The 15,885-nt window shown below is 43.1% G+C and overlaps 1 protein-coding gene across 1 annotated transcript in view; it reads left to right on the forward strand.

The window, feature by feature from the left end:
- The window catches only part of GTF2E2 (general transcription factor IIE subunit 2), a 96,369-nt gene extending 81,528 nt beyond the window's left edge, over nt 1–14,841 (forward strand). Inside the window, exons 6-8 of the mRNA XM_040324532.1 lie at nt 6,275–6,368; nt 12,249–12,364; nt 14,251–14,841. Coding sequence (XP_040180466.1) covers nt 6,275–6,368; nt 12,249–12,364; nt 14,251–14,370 — 330 coding nt within the window. The 3' untranslated portion in view covers nt 14,371–14,841. The remainder of the gene's footprint in view (nt 1–6,274; nt 6,369–12,248; nt 12,365–14,250) is intronic.
- The last annotated feature ends 1,044 nt before the right edge of the window (nt 14,842–15,885 follow it).

The following is a 15,885-nucleotide window of genomic DNA, read 5'->3' on the forward strand; positions in this document are numbered from 1 at the left end:
ATCTGTGCCGCCTATGTGTGCCCATCAGTGCCGCCTATGTGTGCCCATCAGTGCCGCCTATGTGTGCCCATCAGTGCCGCCTATGTGTGCCCATCAGTGCCGCCTATGTGTGCCCATCAGTGCCGCCTATGTGTGCCCATCAGTGCCGCCTATGCGTGCCCATCAGTGTCGCATACCAGCGCCGCCAATCAGTGCCACCTCATCTGTGCCCATCAGTACTACCTCATCGATGTCCATCGGTGCCATCTCATCGGTGCCCATTAGTGCCGTAGTAATTGAAAGAGAAAACTTATTTACAAAAAAATTAACAGAAAAAAATAAAAACGTAATTTTTTTTCCAAATTTTCAGCCTTTTTTTAGTTGTTGCGCAAAAAAAAAAAATTGCAGAGGTGATCAAATACCACCAAAAGAAAGCTCTATTTGTGGGGAAAAAAGGACGCCAATTTTGTTTGGGTACAGTGAAGCATGACCGCGCAATTGCCATTCAAAGAGCGACAGTGCTGAAAGCTGAAAATTGGCTTGGGCGGGAAGCTGCGTAAGTGCCTGGTATGGAAGTGGTTAATAAAACCCTTGGTAAACCTGTCCGCCGTGATGGGTGAAAGCTAACTACTTTTAGTTGCTTTCCTGCAGCGTGAATCGGGTAAGAAGAAGATACATTTTTTGTATGTATTATCTTCTTTGGAGTAGGATGTCTTTCCTGGTTCTCACCACTGGAGGGAGTAAGTGCAACCTGGTGTTTTTTCTTGCATAGCCTTCCAGGATAACATGCTTGGTGAAGTCGGTCAAATATAACACCACTCACCTCCTTTGGCTGCAGGCTCTGCCACGATACACGATCCACAAGATGCCCCGCAGTAATCTCTCCCCCCTATTCCTCGTCTCCTGGGCGCCGCCATGACAGCGGCGTATGCGCGCTGGGAGCGTGTTTTTCTGTCAGAAAAGAGGCATGGATGGGGGGAGGGCCAAAAGTGGTTGCTAGTGCCCGTGTGCAGTGCAGAACACCTGTGTGCAGGTGCCAAGAGGCCGGTTCAAAAGCCCAGCATGCCAGAGCCTTCTGTAAGTGCCATGGACACAGCGCTGTGGGCTGTAAGCATCCCTGTGGATTGAAACAGGCAAACCTAAGACTCCTACTTTGTGCCTCCTAAGTTGTGCAGTGAGCTGATATTTTTGTGTATTGTAAGACTATAGCACAACAGTGATTATATTTGTGGATAGTACCTTTGCTTTGTAGTAAGGACTATGTCCCAGAGAAGAGGGTCTAGGGCAAATAAGAGGCACCAGAAAATCCCTGTGTACGGCTAAGGATTCTGAGCTTGCCTGCAGTTTACCATCCCCCTCTGTCAGCCTCATAGCAGCCTCACAGGGTGAGCCCCTGTCTGGTTTTGCAGCTTCTCCTATGGCAGCTCCTGTATACGTCACTGAGGACGCTTTAAAAGTTGCCTTGTATGGCCTGGAAGGAAGGATTGCTAATATTGTTGCAACCTCCTTGAAATGACAGATGATTAACCTCCTCCCTACAGAAGAGATTGAGGTTTGAGGACCTTCCTAAGGCCTTGTGCTTTGCGATTGATGCGATTATAGTCTCTGTTCAACAAGCATCTCGCTTGAATCTCCTGCAGGTACACATGCGCAGGTACCTTTGCTTAAAACATTGGGAGGCAGAGACTTCCTGCAAGAAATACTTGGCAGCGTTCCCCTTTGGTGGAGAACGCTTGTTTGAAGATGACCTGGATAAGTACATCAAACGGATTACCGGAGGCAAGTCTATTCTATTGCCGGTTAAGAAAGAGTAAGCGTCCCTCATTAAAACATACTCTTTCTCCAGCCCCTGGAAACTCAGTCTCCAGGCAGTGGCTGCCCCGGTCTAACACTAGGGGAAAAGCCCAGAGCCAAGCCCAAGGGCAGAAAAACCCTTGGGGTTCAAGGTCTAAAAACGTTCCTATAAAGGGATGCCCCTGCTCGGCCAAGTAGTGGGGGGGGGGAGGGGGGCTGCTGCATTTTGAAAACGCCTGGTGGAACGAAGTTCAGGACAAGTGGGTCATCGCTACAGTGTACTCAGGCTACAAGCTAGAGTGCAGAGAACTTCCACCACCCCGTTTTCTGAGATCAAGAATTGCCACAGATCCAGAAAAAATAAGGCCTTTACTATTGGCCTTGAAACACCTGTTGTCCCAAGGGGTAATCTTGGAATTAGCCCCAGAGGATCAGGGGTCAGGATTTTTTTCAAACCTGTTTACGGTTCCAAAACCAAACGGGGATGTCAGACCTATCCTAGATCTAAAAAGTCTGAATTTGTTTCTGAACATTCGGTCCTTCCGCATGGAGTCTGTCCGTTCAGTTGTTTCCACCCTTCAGGGAATAGAATTCCTGGCATCAATAGACATCAGAGATGTGTATCTACATGTGCCAATATTTCCCGCTCATCAAAGGTTTTTAAGGTTTGCAGTGGATCAGCGCCACTTTTGGTTTGTGGCCCTTCCTTACGGCACCTCGAGTGCTCACAAAAATACTGGCTCCGGCCCTGGCAAGGCTAAGGGCACGAGGCATAGCGATAACGGCCTACCTAGACGATCTGTTGGTCATAGATCAGTCCGCCGCACGCTTGGGCCACAATGTGCACAGCACAGTGGAATATTTAGAGTACCTAGGCTGGGTCCTCAATCTGAAGAAATCTTCCTTGCAGCCTCAAAAAAGGCTAGAGTACTTGGGCATGATTATAGACGCGTCCCTAAGCAAGGTATTCCTTCCCAAGTCGAAGGCAAAAGCCATAAGAGACTTGGTTCGAGTGGTAAAGGCGAAAAGAAGGCCTTACATCTGTCTATGCATGAGATTGTCCCTTATGCACAGTTTCACTCAAGACCGTTACAGGAGAGAATTATGTCGGCTTGGAACAAAGATGTTCAGGCCCTGGATCTTCCTATGATCTTATCTCCGGGGATTCGCCAGAGCCTCAATTGGTGGTTTCTCCCCCAAAAACTGTCAAAAGGAAAATCCTTCACTCCAGTTACCTGGAAAGTGGTGACCACAGACTCCAGCCTTCTGGGCTGGGGGCAGTGCTGGAAGAAGCATCTGCCCAGGGGAAGTGGTCCGGGGCCGAAAAAAGCTCCTACCCATCAACATTCTGGAGTTTCGGGCTATTAATTTGGCCCTCAAAGTTTGGTCTTTCAGACTGCAAGCCTGGCCTGTTCGGGTTCAGTCCGACAATGCTACGGCAGTAGCCTATATCAATCACCAAGGAGCATATTCCTCGCCTAGTTGCGGTCTTCATCCCAGGGGTAGAAAATTGGCAGGCCGATTTTTTAAGCTGCCAGCAACTGAGTCCAGGAGAATGGTCTCTACACCCCGGCATGTTTCAAATCATATGTCAGAAATGGGGAACCCCAGATGTGGACCTATTGGCTTCCAGGTTCAACGCAAAACTGGACAGCTTTTGTGTCGAGCACAAAAGATCCCTATGCTCCAAAGCTCAGATGCCCTGACAATCTCATGGGATCAGTATTCCCTAATTTATGCATTCCCTCCAGTACCGCTCCTCCCACGATTCCTTCAGAGAGTCGAGGAAGGTCGGTGATCTTGGTCGCCCTGGCTTGGCCCAGGAGACCCTGGTACACAGAAGTCGTAAGGATGGCTTTAGGAAGACCTTGGTTTCTTCCATTACGCCCAGACCTACTATCGCAGGGTCCAATATTCCATCCTGCCTTACAAAGTCTAAATTTGACGGTTTGGCTGTTGAGACCCACATTCTGAGAAAATGTGGGCTCTCAGGGCCAGTCCTATCCATCCTGGTTAATGCTAGGAAGCCGGCCTCCAGGCTCATCTACTACAGAATCTGGAAGGTATATGTTTTCCTGGTGTGAACCCAGAAAGTGGCAGCCTCGGAAGTTTGTCATTAATAGGAATTCTTGCCTTTCTTCAGTTGGGCTTAAATATGAAGTTGGCCTTGAGCACTATCAAGGGCCAAATCTCAGCTTTGTCAGTATTTTTTTCAAAAACCGCTTGCCTCTCATTCACTAGTCAGGGCCTTTGTTCAAGGTGCACTGTGGTTGAATCCGACTATTTAAGTCTCCCGTGTGCCCATGGGATTTGAATTTGGTGTTGTCTGTTTTACAGAAGCTAACTTTTGAACCTTTACACCAGGTTTCTCCAAGTCTGACACAGAAACCTGTTTTTTCTTGTAGCCATATCATTGGCTAGGAGGGCATCGGAATTGGCGGCTCTTTTGTGTGAAGAACTGTATGATTATTCATGAAGACTGGATGGTGCTGCGGCCTCACCCGAATTTCTTGCCTAAGGTGGTTTCAGGTTTTCATCTGAACCAAGATATAGTCCTACCGTCTTTTTTCCAGATCCACAGTCTGCGGAGGAAGAGAGTATACACTCTCTAGATGTTGTAAGAGTGGTAAAGGTTTATCTGCAAGCTATGGCTCAGATAAGGAAGACTTCGACTGATTGTCTATTCATTCTGCCACAAGGCCCAAAGAAGGGCCAGGTAGCGTAAAAATCCACTATTGCAAAGTGGATTTGACAAGTCCATTATTCAGGCCTATGGTTTAGAAAAGAAGATCCTTCCTTTTCAGGTGAAAGCGGACTCGACTAGAGCAGTGGGTGCTTCATGGACAGTGCATCACCAGGCCTCCATGGCTCGGATCTGTAAGGCTGCTACTTGGTCTTCGGTCCATACATTTACTGAATTATACCAGGTAGATGTGAGAGGTTACGAGGATGCCGCCTTCGGGCGTAGTGTGCTGCAGGCAGCAGTATAGATCCTCTGGCTCAATGACGGTCTTATTCTGATCTGTGTCTCCCTCCCCTCAAATTTTAGCATTGCTATGGAACATTCCATTAAGTAATTAAGGCTCTATGTCCTGTGATGTATGATCAAGAAAATAGGATTTTTTGATACAGCTTACCTGTAAAATCCTTTTCTTGGGAATACATCACGGGACACAGAGCTCCCACCCCTCTTCGGAGTTAACGCGGAACACTTATTGCCTTGCTACACAACTGAGGTACTCTCCATTTGGGAGGGGTTATATAGGGGAGTAACTCAATTTTGATTGGGTTTGCCAGTGTCCAATAACCTGTGGTGACTACATAACCCATTAAGTAATTAAGGCTCTGTGTCCCGTGATGTACTCCCAAGAAAGGGATTTTACAGGTAAGATGTATTAAAAAATTCTATTTTTCTAGAACATCTATTATATGTAACTCCATGGGTGCAAGGAGGGGGGCAGCATTGTGTGTCCTTGAATGCAATAGTGAACATGCTGAATAGGTACAGGTGTCCTTGAATGCACATATAGCAATAGTGAAGATGCTGATAGGGAGAAAGCAGAATCGTCAGGGGGAAGTGCTAATAATTTTGCTGCTGCTCTTTCACCGACCTGTCACATGGGAGCAGGGAGTTGACCCAACTCTGTTGATGAACTGTAGTACGCTAATCTAACTGTGCTGCCTGACAGGGCTGTAAAACTGTTGGGACTGGATGGGTAGTAAAATAAAATCATTTGCAGGTAGAACACCTTCCAAATAGGATTTTCAACTTCCAGCTGTTTGTCTGGAATTCAGCTTTAAAGGATAAGTTTCCTTTTCTAAAAAGAAAAAAAATTAATGCACATTTTTTTGTGGGTAAAAAAGTTAATTTATAATTTTTCATTTTTTTAGGAACCTGTAAAGCATTGCATTCATGATTAGCAGATAACAGGTGCAATCTCATGCTCCTGCAGACTGTCGGTTTGTCTGCTCATGCCTCGTACAGGAAGGCAGTTGCACAATGGCAGGAAGACTCAATAAACTGCCTAGAGTGCTATCTAGTGCCCTGGTAGTTTGAGAACTACAAGCTGCCAGCTGCAAAGGCTGTCGGTACTTGTAGTTCATTCATTCACAGATCTCTGTGAAGGGATGACATGGCCGCAGTCTTTAATTGTGACAGCGGGTGCGGGGAGAAGAGCAAGAAGGTGCAAGAGTGGGAACATGTTAGATGTTCCACCCCAAATATCCATTGATTCGGTTTTCCTTTAGTGTCCTAAATAATCATTTTGTGTTCAATACTCTCACATTTGTATTTTTCTGTTGAGCTGTTTGTTGTTAGTATTTTTGGTATACAGTAGCTTACCAAAAAATGGATGCTTGCTGCTAGGGAGTATTGGGTAAAGCTTAACAACTTCTGAAGTGATGAAAGGTGTAATTTGATTGCTAGGGGTAACTGCAAGAATGCTGACATTGCTCATTATACATTTAATTTATGATTCATATGTACTTTATTTCACATAAGGCACTGGGAGACCAGATCACATTTGTTACGAGACCGGATAAGAAGAAAATCCTTTTTTACAACGACAAAAGCTGCCAATTTACTGTAGATGAAGGTAGTAACACAAGTTTCAGCATTTAATTCCAAATGGCAAAATGTTACTTAGAGCAAATAGTTAAAGGTGTGTTCTTGACTGCATATACTTGTTTGGGATCAATAAAGCATTGAAGTGCTTTGGTCAACAATAACTAGAAATGCTAATTGAAGATTACTGAAAATGTGGATTTCTTTCTTTCATTGAGGGACATAGGAAATCTTAAACCTTTATTGCCAGATTCACAGAAAAAGTACGCCGGAGTATCTGCTGATACTCCGGCGTACTTTCAAGATACGACAGCATTTGGCTAAGATCCGACAGGCGTATGGCTTCGTACGCCTTCGGATCTTGGGATGCAATACTTTGGCGCCCGCTGGGTGGAGTTTGCGTCGTTTTCCGCGTCTGGTATGCTAATTAGCTGTTTACGGCGATCCACGAAGGTACGCAAGGTCGACGCATTCTCTTACGCCGTCGCTAGTCGGCTTTTCCCGTCGTAAAGTTGCGACTGCTATTTAGGTGGTGTAAAAATAGACAGGCCATGTTAAAGTATGGCCGTCGTTCCCGCGTCGAATTTAAACAATTTTATTTTTTTGGCGTAAGACGTCCGGGAATAGGAAAGGACGTAACGCACGTCGCCGTTCAAAAAAATTACTTTGGTGCGGCGTAATTTCGCGCAAAGCACGGCGGGAAATTTCAAAACGGAGCATGCGCAGTACGTTCGGTGCGGGAACGCGCCTAATTTAAATGATACATGCCCCATTTGAATTAGGCGGGCTTGCGCCGGATGGCTTTACGCTACGCCGCCGCAAGTTTTACAGGCAAGTGCTTTGTGGATCAAGCACTTGCTGACATGGCTGATGGCAAGGTATTTTGAACAATAACACCTTCTCCTGAGAAACATCTAAAACATTAGAAACATAGTGGGGTTTTTCCAAATTTAAATGCAAAATTGGAAATAATGGATACCTCCCTTTCCTGTTGAAGCTCACTCTTCTAGAGCTGTGAGCGCCTCTTAGACTTTCCAGCATCAGGCCCCTGTTTTCCCAATGTTGTAAGGCTGCCATCAAGTCTTCTGTTCACTTGTTCTCCAAGTTCTACCCCCCCCCCCCCCCTTGCCAGCTTCAGGCGTAAGGTCATTCGGACAGTTCTTTAACCCCTTCCCAATGCTGCCTCCCAGCCTTTAAGAGCTTCTAAAAGCTGGGAGGTGGGCTTTCGTTTCATTTGACTGCTTTGATTGGCTGTCAAGTATGCATTGGTAGCTTTGCAGTCTCCACCGGTGATTGTACTGGGAGCGTGCAGGGTGCCTGCTCTCAGCACAGAAAACTGTTTACATAAGGCTGCATATATAAGGCCTCTCAGCTTTAAAACCCACCTGCCATGAGGCCCCTGTATATGCGCCATGTCGAGGTGGTTAGGCTGCAAGAAGTCCCTAGTTCTTGTTATATTAGGCATTTTAACTATTTGCTTTTTCTCACGTCTCACTTGGGCTACTTTTGGAAGTCCAGAAGGTTTAAGACTTCCTATGTTCCTTAATGGATGAGAGAGAAAATAGGATTTTTGTACTGTAGTTGCATCAGTGTCTATTGAGAGACGCAGGTTCCACCCCTAAGATCATACCCTTATTGCTGCTTTGCTACAGAACTAATGCATGCTTGTAGTATTAGGCTGGGTTCACACCTATGCGTCCTGCGGTTTGCAGTCTGGTGCGTTTGTTTGATTCAGGTGCACATTTTTACCTGCATTTGCACCTGAACCAGACCCAAAAATGCACAGGACCCTTTTCAAAACCGCACCATGACTGCTCCACACATGTGTGAAGCGGGTCCATTGAAAGCCAGTCACATTTACATGTTATGCAAATTGGATGCGGTTAAAAACGCATGTGTGGATGGCTTAACATATGTGAAAATTGTTATACTGTCATTTTTATTGAATTTTTAAATGTTTGCACTTGTGCCTTGCTGGGCTGGCATCCTTGGTCCGATTTCTTACTGGGATGCTGACTGCATGGAGTTTGCATGTTTTTCCTGCACTTGCATGGGTTTCCTCTGGGTCCCCGGTTTTCCTCTACTTTAATGACATGCTGGTAGGATAAATGGCTTCTCTCTAGGTTGGCCCCGTTATGTGTGTGTATGTGAAATAGACACCTTGAGGGCAGGGACAGATGTGACTGTACAGTAATTAAAGAGCTTTATAAATTGTTGGCACAATATACTGTACATGTCCATAATAATGATTCAAATGACCTAGATTATGTGAATGTAATTTAGGGTCCAATTATCTAGTATGTAGTATGCTGTATTAATTCTTATTTCCACTGGGTGGCAGCAGATACATTTTGCATTTTCCTTCATCTTCTCACCACTGAAGCAGGATTTTCAGTCTGCTGTAAACGGCGGTGATCTCTTGATAACATGGATATAATGCTATAATTATTTTCATCAGTTCTGAAGAGCTGTATAAGAATATGACATGTCTCCATCCATCCTGTTATATTATATAACAGGTTTGACTATAAATCTGACAATAGATACTTTGAGATCAGTCTGGTTGTATCTACATGATCTGGCTACCAAACTCCTTGTTCCCTTAATTTTTTCAATACTGATCTTAACACATTTTTTTATACTGATCTTAACACATACAGTTGTGCTCATAAGTTTACATTTTTAAGAGAATATGATAATACAAAAACTTTTTTCTTTCACTCATGGTTAGTGTTTGGCTGAAGCCATTTATTATCCATCAACTGTGTTTACTCCTTTTTTTTTTTTTTTTTATCGTAATCACAACAAAAACTACCCAAATGACTCTGAACAAAACTTTACATACCCTGGTGATTTTGGCCTGATAACGCACAAGTTGACACAAAGGGGTTTATATGGCTATTAAATGTAACCATCCTCACCTGTTATCTGTTTGCTTGCAATGTGTGTGTGTATAAAAGGTAAATAAGTTTCTGGACTCCTGACAAACCCTTGCATCTCCCATCCAGTGCTGCACTGATGTTTCTGGATTCTGAGTCATAGGGAAAGCAAAAGAATTGTCAAAGGATCTGCGGGAAAGGGGTAGTTGAACTATATAAAACAGGAAAGGGATATAAAAAGATATCCAAGGGACTGAGAATGCCAATCAGCAGTGTTCAAACTCTAATCGAAAAGTGGAAAATGAGAGGTTCTGTTGAAACAAAACCACGGTCATGTAGACCAACTAAAATTTCAGTCACAACTGCCAGTAAAATTGTTCTGGATGCAAAGAAAAACCCACAAATAACTTCAGGGGAAATACAGGACTCTCTGAAACATGTGGTGTGGCTGTTTCAAGATGCACAATAAGGAAGCACTTGAAGAAAGATGGGCTGCATGGACGAGTCGCCAGAGGAAAGCCGTTGCTACGCAAATGCCACAAAGTATCCCTCTCACAATACACCAGCACAGAGATAGATCAGCCTTAAACCTTCTTGCGCAAAGTAATTTGGAGTGATGAGATCAAAATTTAGGTTTTTGGCCACAACCATAAACGCTTTAATGGGAGAGGAGTCAACAAGGCCTATGATGAAAGGTACTTGCTTGCGCTACAAGCTTCAAGAATAAATATCTCACATGGTTCACACTTACTACAGACCTAAATCAGATTCTTCATTTCAGTTTTGGTGAACCTGATTACTGACAGTTTTTGGATCATTCTTTGCTTCAGATACTTGGTCCTTAGGCACATTGTTTAAATACAGTATCTAAAGTAAAAGGAATGTTTTAAATGTATCTGAATTAAAGCTGTAATTTTTATTCAACTTGTAAAGCAGTTGTCCTGTTGTGTTCACCTTTTTTCATATAGCTTTCTTACTGTGTATCCCTACCGTGCACGTGTTCTAGGAACTTGATGGATTTTTTTTTAATCCTCTGCTGTGTCTGTACTATATTTGGCTCCTTTGGTAAGATTTGCCACTATTGTGGTTACAGAAGCATTCAATTTCCAGCTGTTCCTCTAATCTCTCAGCCAAGGCCCAGAATAGTAGGAATACCAAATGAAAGCTGTGGCAGGAACCATTCACTTTCCCATAATTCTTGGGCTATAGATAACCTTAGCATTGTCAACAAAGACTGCACACCATTCATAAATACACAAGTACACAATAGCACCTGCTTGACTCACTATAGTGTGCATTGTGTCCAATATCAGGCTGTCATCAAATCTAACCAAGGTCACTACATGGACTCAATGGCTTTTATTACTCACACATACTGTCTGTACTAATATTGCTACAGGCCATTCCTATGGAATATGAGAAACTGCTCAAATATAGAAGAGTGCTATGTAAAAAGTAGAGAATTGAAGAAAAGATTCAGAGCCGAAGTACCCAAAATCGGTCCTGGGGAAAAAAGTCGGATTTAAGCCCTACAACAAGATGGGTGGGAAAGCCAGAGAGAGAGGGAGAAGACACACAAAGCTCAGAGCGAATCCCAGAGGATTGGGATTGTGGCCACATATGGCCTACACTGGTACCAGTGGCATAGTCGTTGGCATATTTTGATACTTTTTAATCTACTGTCCAGTATCTTGGGTACAAAACCCTGGATGATAGCCTGGAGGGCTCCAACTATAGGGGACACACTGGTACACAGTGCATATACAAGTAGTCCATGGGAGCTACCGTGCATACAGGCCCCTGTCTCCCAACCATCCAAGAACAGTTTGATGAACAATGCCTTTTAAAGCATAATGGAGCACCTTGCCATAAGGCCAAAGTGATAACGACGTGGCTTAGGGAACAAAACACCAAACTTTTGATTCCATGGCCAAGAACCTTCCCAGACCTTTAATCCCATTAAGAACTTGTGGTCAATCCTCAAGAGGCGGGTGAACACAAAAAAAACCCCACAAATTTGGACAAACTCCAAGCATTGATTATGCAAGGATGGGCTGCCATGAAAAAGAAGGGCCAACAATGCAAATATTGACGCTGCATAAACGTAATGCAATTGTCAATAAAAGCCTTATTAATAAACTTTAATGAAATTATTAATTAAAGACTTATTAATCATCACAACAAAAGGCGGAAGTGCAGCAGCCCATATAGGTATATAAACGTGATTCTGCACAGGGGGGTCGTCCTGTAGCAGTGAATCTGCTATGGGGTGATCCGGAAGTGGTTAAGGAGCACAGAAAAACCATGTTCTTTTCTGATCTCTTCATATATTAGAGGGATCCCCTGTCACATAGTTTGAATGCAATGTAGTCAGGCTCTGTAGCCATCTTCTGCTTTGTCTTTTAGGGACATCCGGTACCGTGATGCCACAGAGGATCCTGCCAATGTTGGCAAGTGATTTTTAGAAAGTGTCACTATAGTGAAAGGTCATGGGGCTAAAAGGAATTGTATTTGTCTTGGGAATTGTATTTAAGAAGGGGGGGGGGGACATTACAATTTTATTATCTGTGGCCACATGTCTTCAAGTAATACTGTCTGAAACCATTCACTTATTCAACAACTTAAATGATCTTTGTTTCATTTATAGACCTGAATTTATTAGTACAGGTAACAGTTTGTTGCAAGACTGAGTTTTTTTTTCTCTCTCTATTATTTTGCCTTCTGTATACCGCAACCAGAAATTAAGTCTACACAGAGAATGTTTATTGCTAGAGTAATGATGTGTATAAAGTTGAAACAAGTGTAAATGAGCCCTAAAAGATGCTGTCTGGGTAATCATGCTCATGAAGCACACCACATAATGTACAACTATAATCCAATGATAGCAGCTTAACTAACTTGACTATGTTATGGATGTGGTTTGCATGGTTTACCTTATCGTTACATTAGTCATAAATATTGTACTCGTATATCCTTTGTAATGGAATGCATTGGCTTATGCACCAGGCGTGATATGATGTTTTATGTTTCAGAATTTCAGAAGCTATGGAGGAGTGTACCAGTTGACTCCATGGATGATGAAAAGATTGAGGACTATCTGAAGAGACAGGGAATTACCTCTATGCAGGAATCTGGACCAAAGAAAGTTGTATGTATTTCAGCAGAGTTCTATACTTTCTCCCAAAAGTTAAATTAAATTTGAGCTACAAAATGTATTAAAAATTGTGCATATGCTGTGGAGTACTTCTGGCCTCTTCAAGCGGCTGTAGTTTTCAAGATGTGCTATTCGATCACAATGCCCTTTATCTTCCACCTTCACAATCTTCATTGAACATAGGGATAGTATGGTGCTGACCAATATACAGCTTTGATTTAGTGGATTTAGTCACTGGTGTGGAACTAGAGTTGAGGGGCATACAAGGCTGTGGACCCTAACTATTAAATGTAGCCACCAGGAAGTGGTGCAGAGTATGACAGAAGGCAAGGAGCTTTCTGATAATTGGCTCATTATTCTGGCAAAAGAGTGGTGATTAATGGTAGCATGGTCCTCTGGAAAGGGTGGCAATTACAAGAGGCATGGCTTTGTGAAGAGTAATGCCGCGTACACCAGAAAAGTCCGATGTGAGCTTTTGGTCGGAAATTCCAACCGCGTGTATGCTCCATCTGTCAGAATTTCCGCCAACAAAAGATTGAGAGCAGGTTCTCTTCCTTTTTTTTTTTTTTCTGTATGCTATTCCGACGCTTTAAAAAAACGCATGCTCAGAATCAAGCAGAAGAGCCGAACTGTCTATTAAACTTCATTGATCACGGCTCGTCGTACGTCACCGCGTTCTTGACTTTCGGAATTTTCGACCGTCAAGATTTGTGTGACTGTGTGTATGCCACACAAGTTTGAGCCAATGCTCCGTCGGTAAAAAAACACTGTTTTCTTGTCGGAATTTCCAATCGTGTGTTTGCGGCATTACAGTTTATGGAACGTTTGAGAGGAGCAGCGCACACAATGAGGAACACCCAATCTGATTGAAAGATCCACACACAGGTGTTTCGACTCGGTGTGTTCGTACACACCAGAACAAGACAAATGGATGGATTGAGCCGGTAACGATGTAGTCCGTATAACAATTTATTGGTGACTGGTAGGCTACATCTAATGCCACGTACACACGATCAGTCCATCCGATGAGAACGGACCGATGGACCGTTTTCATCGGTTAACCGATGAAGCTGACTGATGGTCCGTCGCGCCTACACACCATCGGTTAAAAATCCGATCGTGTCAGAACGCTGTGACGTAAAACACAATGACGTGCTGAAAAAAAAAACAAGTTTAATACTTCCAAGCATGCGTCGACTTGATTCTGAGCATGCGTGGATTTTTAACCGATGGTTGTGCCTACTAACGATCGGTTTTGACCTATTGGTTTGGAATCCATCGGTTAAATTTAAAGCAAGTTTGCTTTTTTTTAACCAATGGTTAAATAACCGATGGCGCCCACACACGATCGGTTTTGACCGATGAAAACGGTCCATCAGAACATTCTCATCGGTTTAACCTATCGCGGCATTAGGCTTGCACCAAAACCAGTTGGCTTTTTTGTTTTATTGTCACTCCTTTGAAACCAGTCACCAATAAATTGTTATACGCACTACAGTGTTGCCGGCTCAATCCATCCATTGTGTGATGATTTAATGGGGGCCTGGATCTGTGGAAAGAGTATTGATTAATGGGGGCATGGTTCTTTGGAAACCGTGGGGATTTATTGGGGGGGGGGGGGGTCATGGATCTGTGGCTAGAGTTTTGATTAATGGGGCATGGTTCTGTGTAAAAGTGCGGGGAATATTGGTGGTTAATGGGCACATTGTTTCATGGAAAGTGTGGTGATTATCCAGCACAGTGAGATTTAATTAGTCGTCTATTTTGTTAAAGCTGTTGGCGTGTAAACGGTTCCCTAGAAGTATGTATGCTATAAGTAGGTTTGATATAAATGAAAGCTTGTGTACCCCATTATTAATCTCTTTAAATAAATCTTTCAGATCCCAGTACAAAAGAGGAAGAAGTCAAACTCACAGAAGAAACGCAGGTTTAAGACTCACAATGACCATTTGGCAGGAGTACTGAAAGATTACACAGATGTTACTCCTGGCAAACCGTAATGGTGCCGTCATCAGACATGAGGATGTTTACAGAGGAACCTCACCACAGACTACTTAGTGCTTATTGCCTTTGAGCCTGGAAGATTCTCCTGATCAGTTAATTTATACATTCAAATGTTACCTTTCCCAGGGGTCAAAGGCAGACGGATTTCTGTCTTTTAGGATGTGGCCAAGTTATTAAACCTTGAATTAAAATCATATGATTAAAATATTTTCTCAAATTCATCTTAGGGCTGACACCGCCACAGTATGGCTTATAGCGCAGGTTTTTATACTTGCACACAGATCCCAACAGTGTCAAAGTTTAGCAGCTGAGTTATGTCTTTATTGTATATAGCAGTAGTTTGAGATTTTTTTTTTCTTTTTTTTTTTTTGCTCAGTGTGCTGTTACAACCTATATTTTATATGCGATTTTGCAATGTCTGTTTGCCTCTTGTTTATTAAAATAAAGGTAATTTCAGTTCTAGAGAATCATGGTAATTTCATATTGAAAATGTATGCAGCCATACGTGTTCTGTAAATAGAGGAAAAACAAATTAATGACAGGATCTCCCCTGCGAATTTGCAGTGGACAATAATAGTACATGTTCTGTCAATGGGAGAGGGGCAGAAAGGGGTGGGCGGTTGGCACAAGTTCTTCACACTACTCTGGGAGGTGTCTGGCAGCTTAAAGGAAGGACTTTTTTTACATGGAGCATGCAGGACATGGAATGCAAACAATTACAGGTAACATTAACTATTCCAGATGTGTTGGAAAAAATGCTGAACTTCAGCCCAACTCTGGGCATTTTTTTTTTAATGCCCCAAGGACGATAAAAAGACCATCTGCATTACTGACCTCTTCTCTGACACTGTCCCCTGCAGTACCTTGTAAACGACTAGATGTCATGCGATTTGGAACTGTCAAAATGACATGACAAGTTGCACCAGTGTGAACGGGGGCTTTAGTGTTTTAAAAGTGACAGTGATCGATACTGCACTTGGGTGGGCTGCGCATGACAAGTCACACCCCATTGTCAGCAATGGAACCGTTCATATCGCCACGACTAATGTCGCATCGATTATGAAAAGTTCCTGCACTATTCTTTACAATTTTTTTTTCACTAGGACTTGTGTAAAATGAAGTCGCAAGCCACAATAAAATCGACAGTGCAAACCGCACTGATGTTCAGCTTTGAAATAGTGCTAAACTAATGCTATTTCTAAGCTGCACTGGTATAAAGTCAGGGCTCTAAGAAAGTTGACAAAAGCAGAGCAATGTTTTTTTACTAAACCAAGCTAATTAATATAATAAAAAAATAAGTGCAGAGCTAGCTTAAATAAAAGTTCATATACAGAAGTATAATCACCAAAATAAAGTGTCCATAATCGTGCACATAGCATCCATGCAGGTGAATCCGTGAGAGACCTCCACCACTTGTATCACTGTGCTCAAAGAACTCTCAACTCCAAGTTACTTATCATATCATATACAAGTTATTCTCCAGAGAGCACTATGTATATTTCTTTTACATG

This window comes from Rana temporaria, chromosome 1 (genome assembly GCF_905171775.1).
Source record: "Rana temporaria chromosome 1, aRanTem1.1, whole genome shotgun sequence".
Classification (NCBI taxonomy): domain Eukaryota; kingdom Metazoa; phylum Chordata; class Amphibia; order Anura; family Ranidae; genus Rana; species Rana temporaria.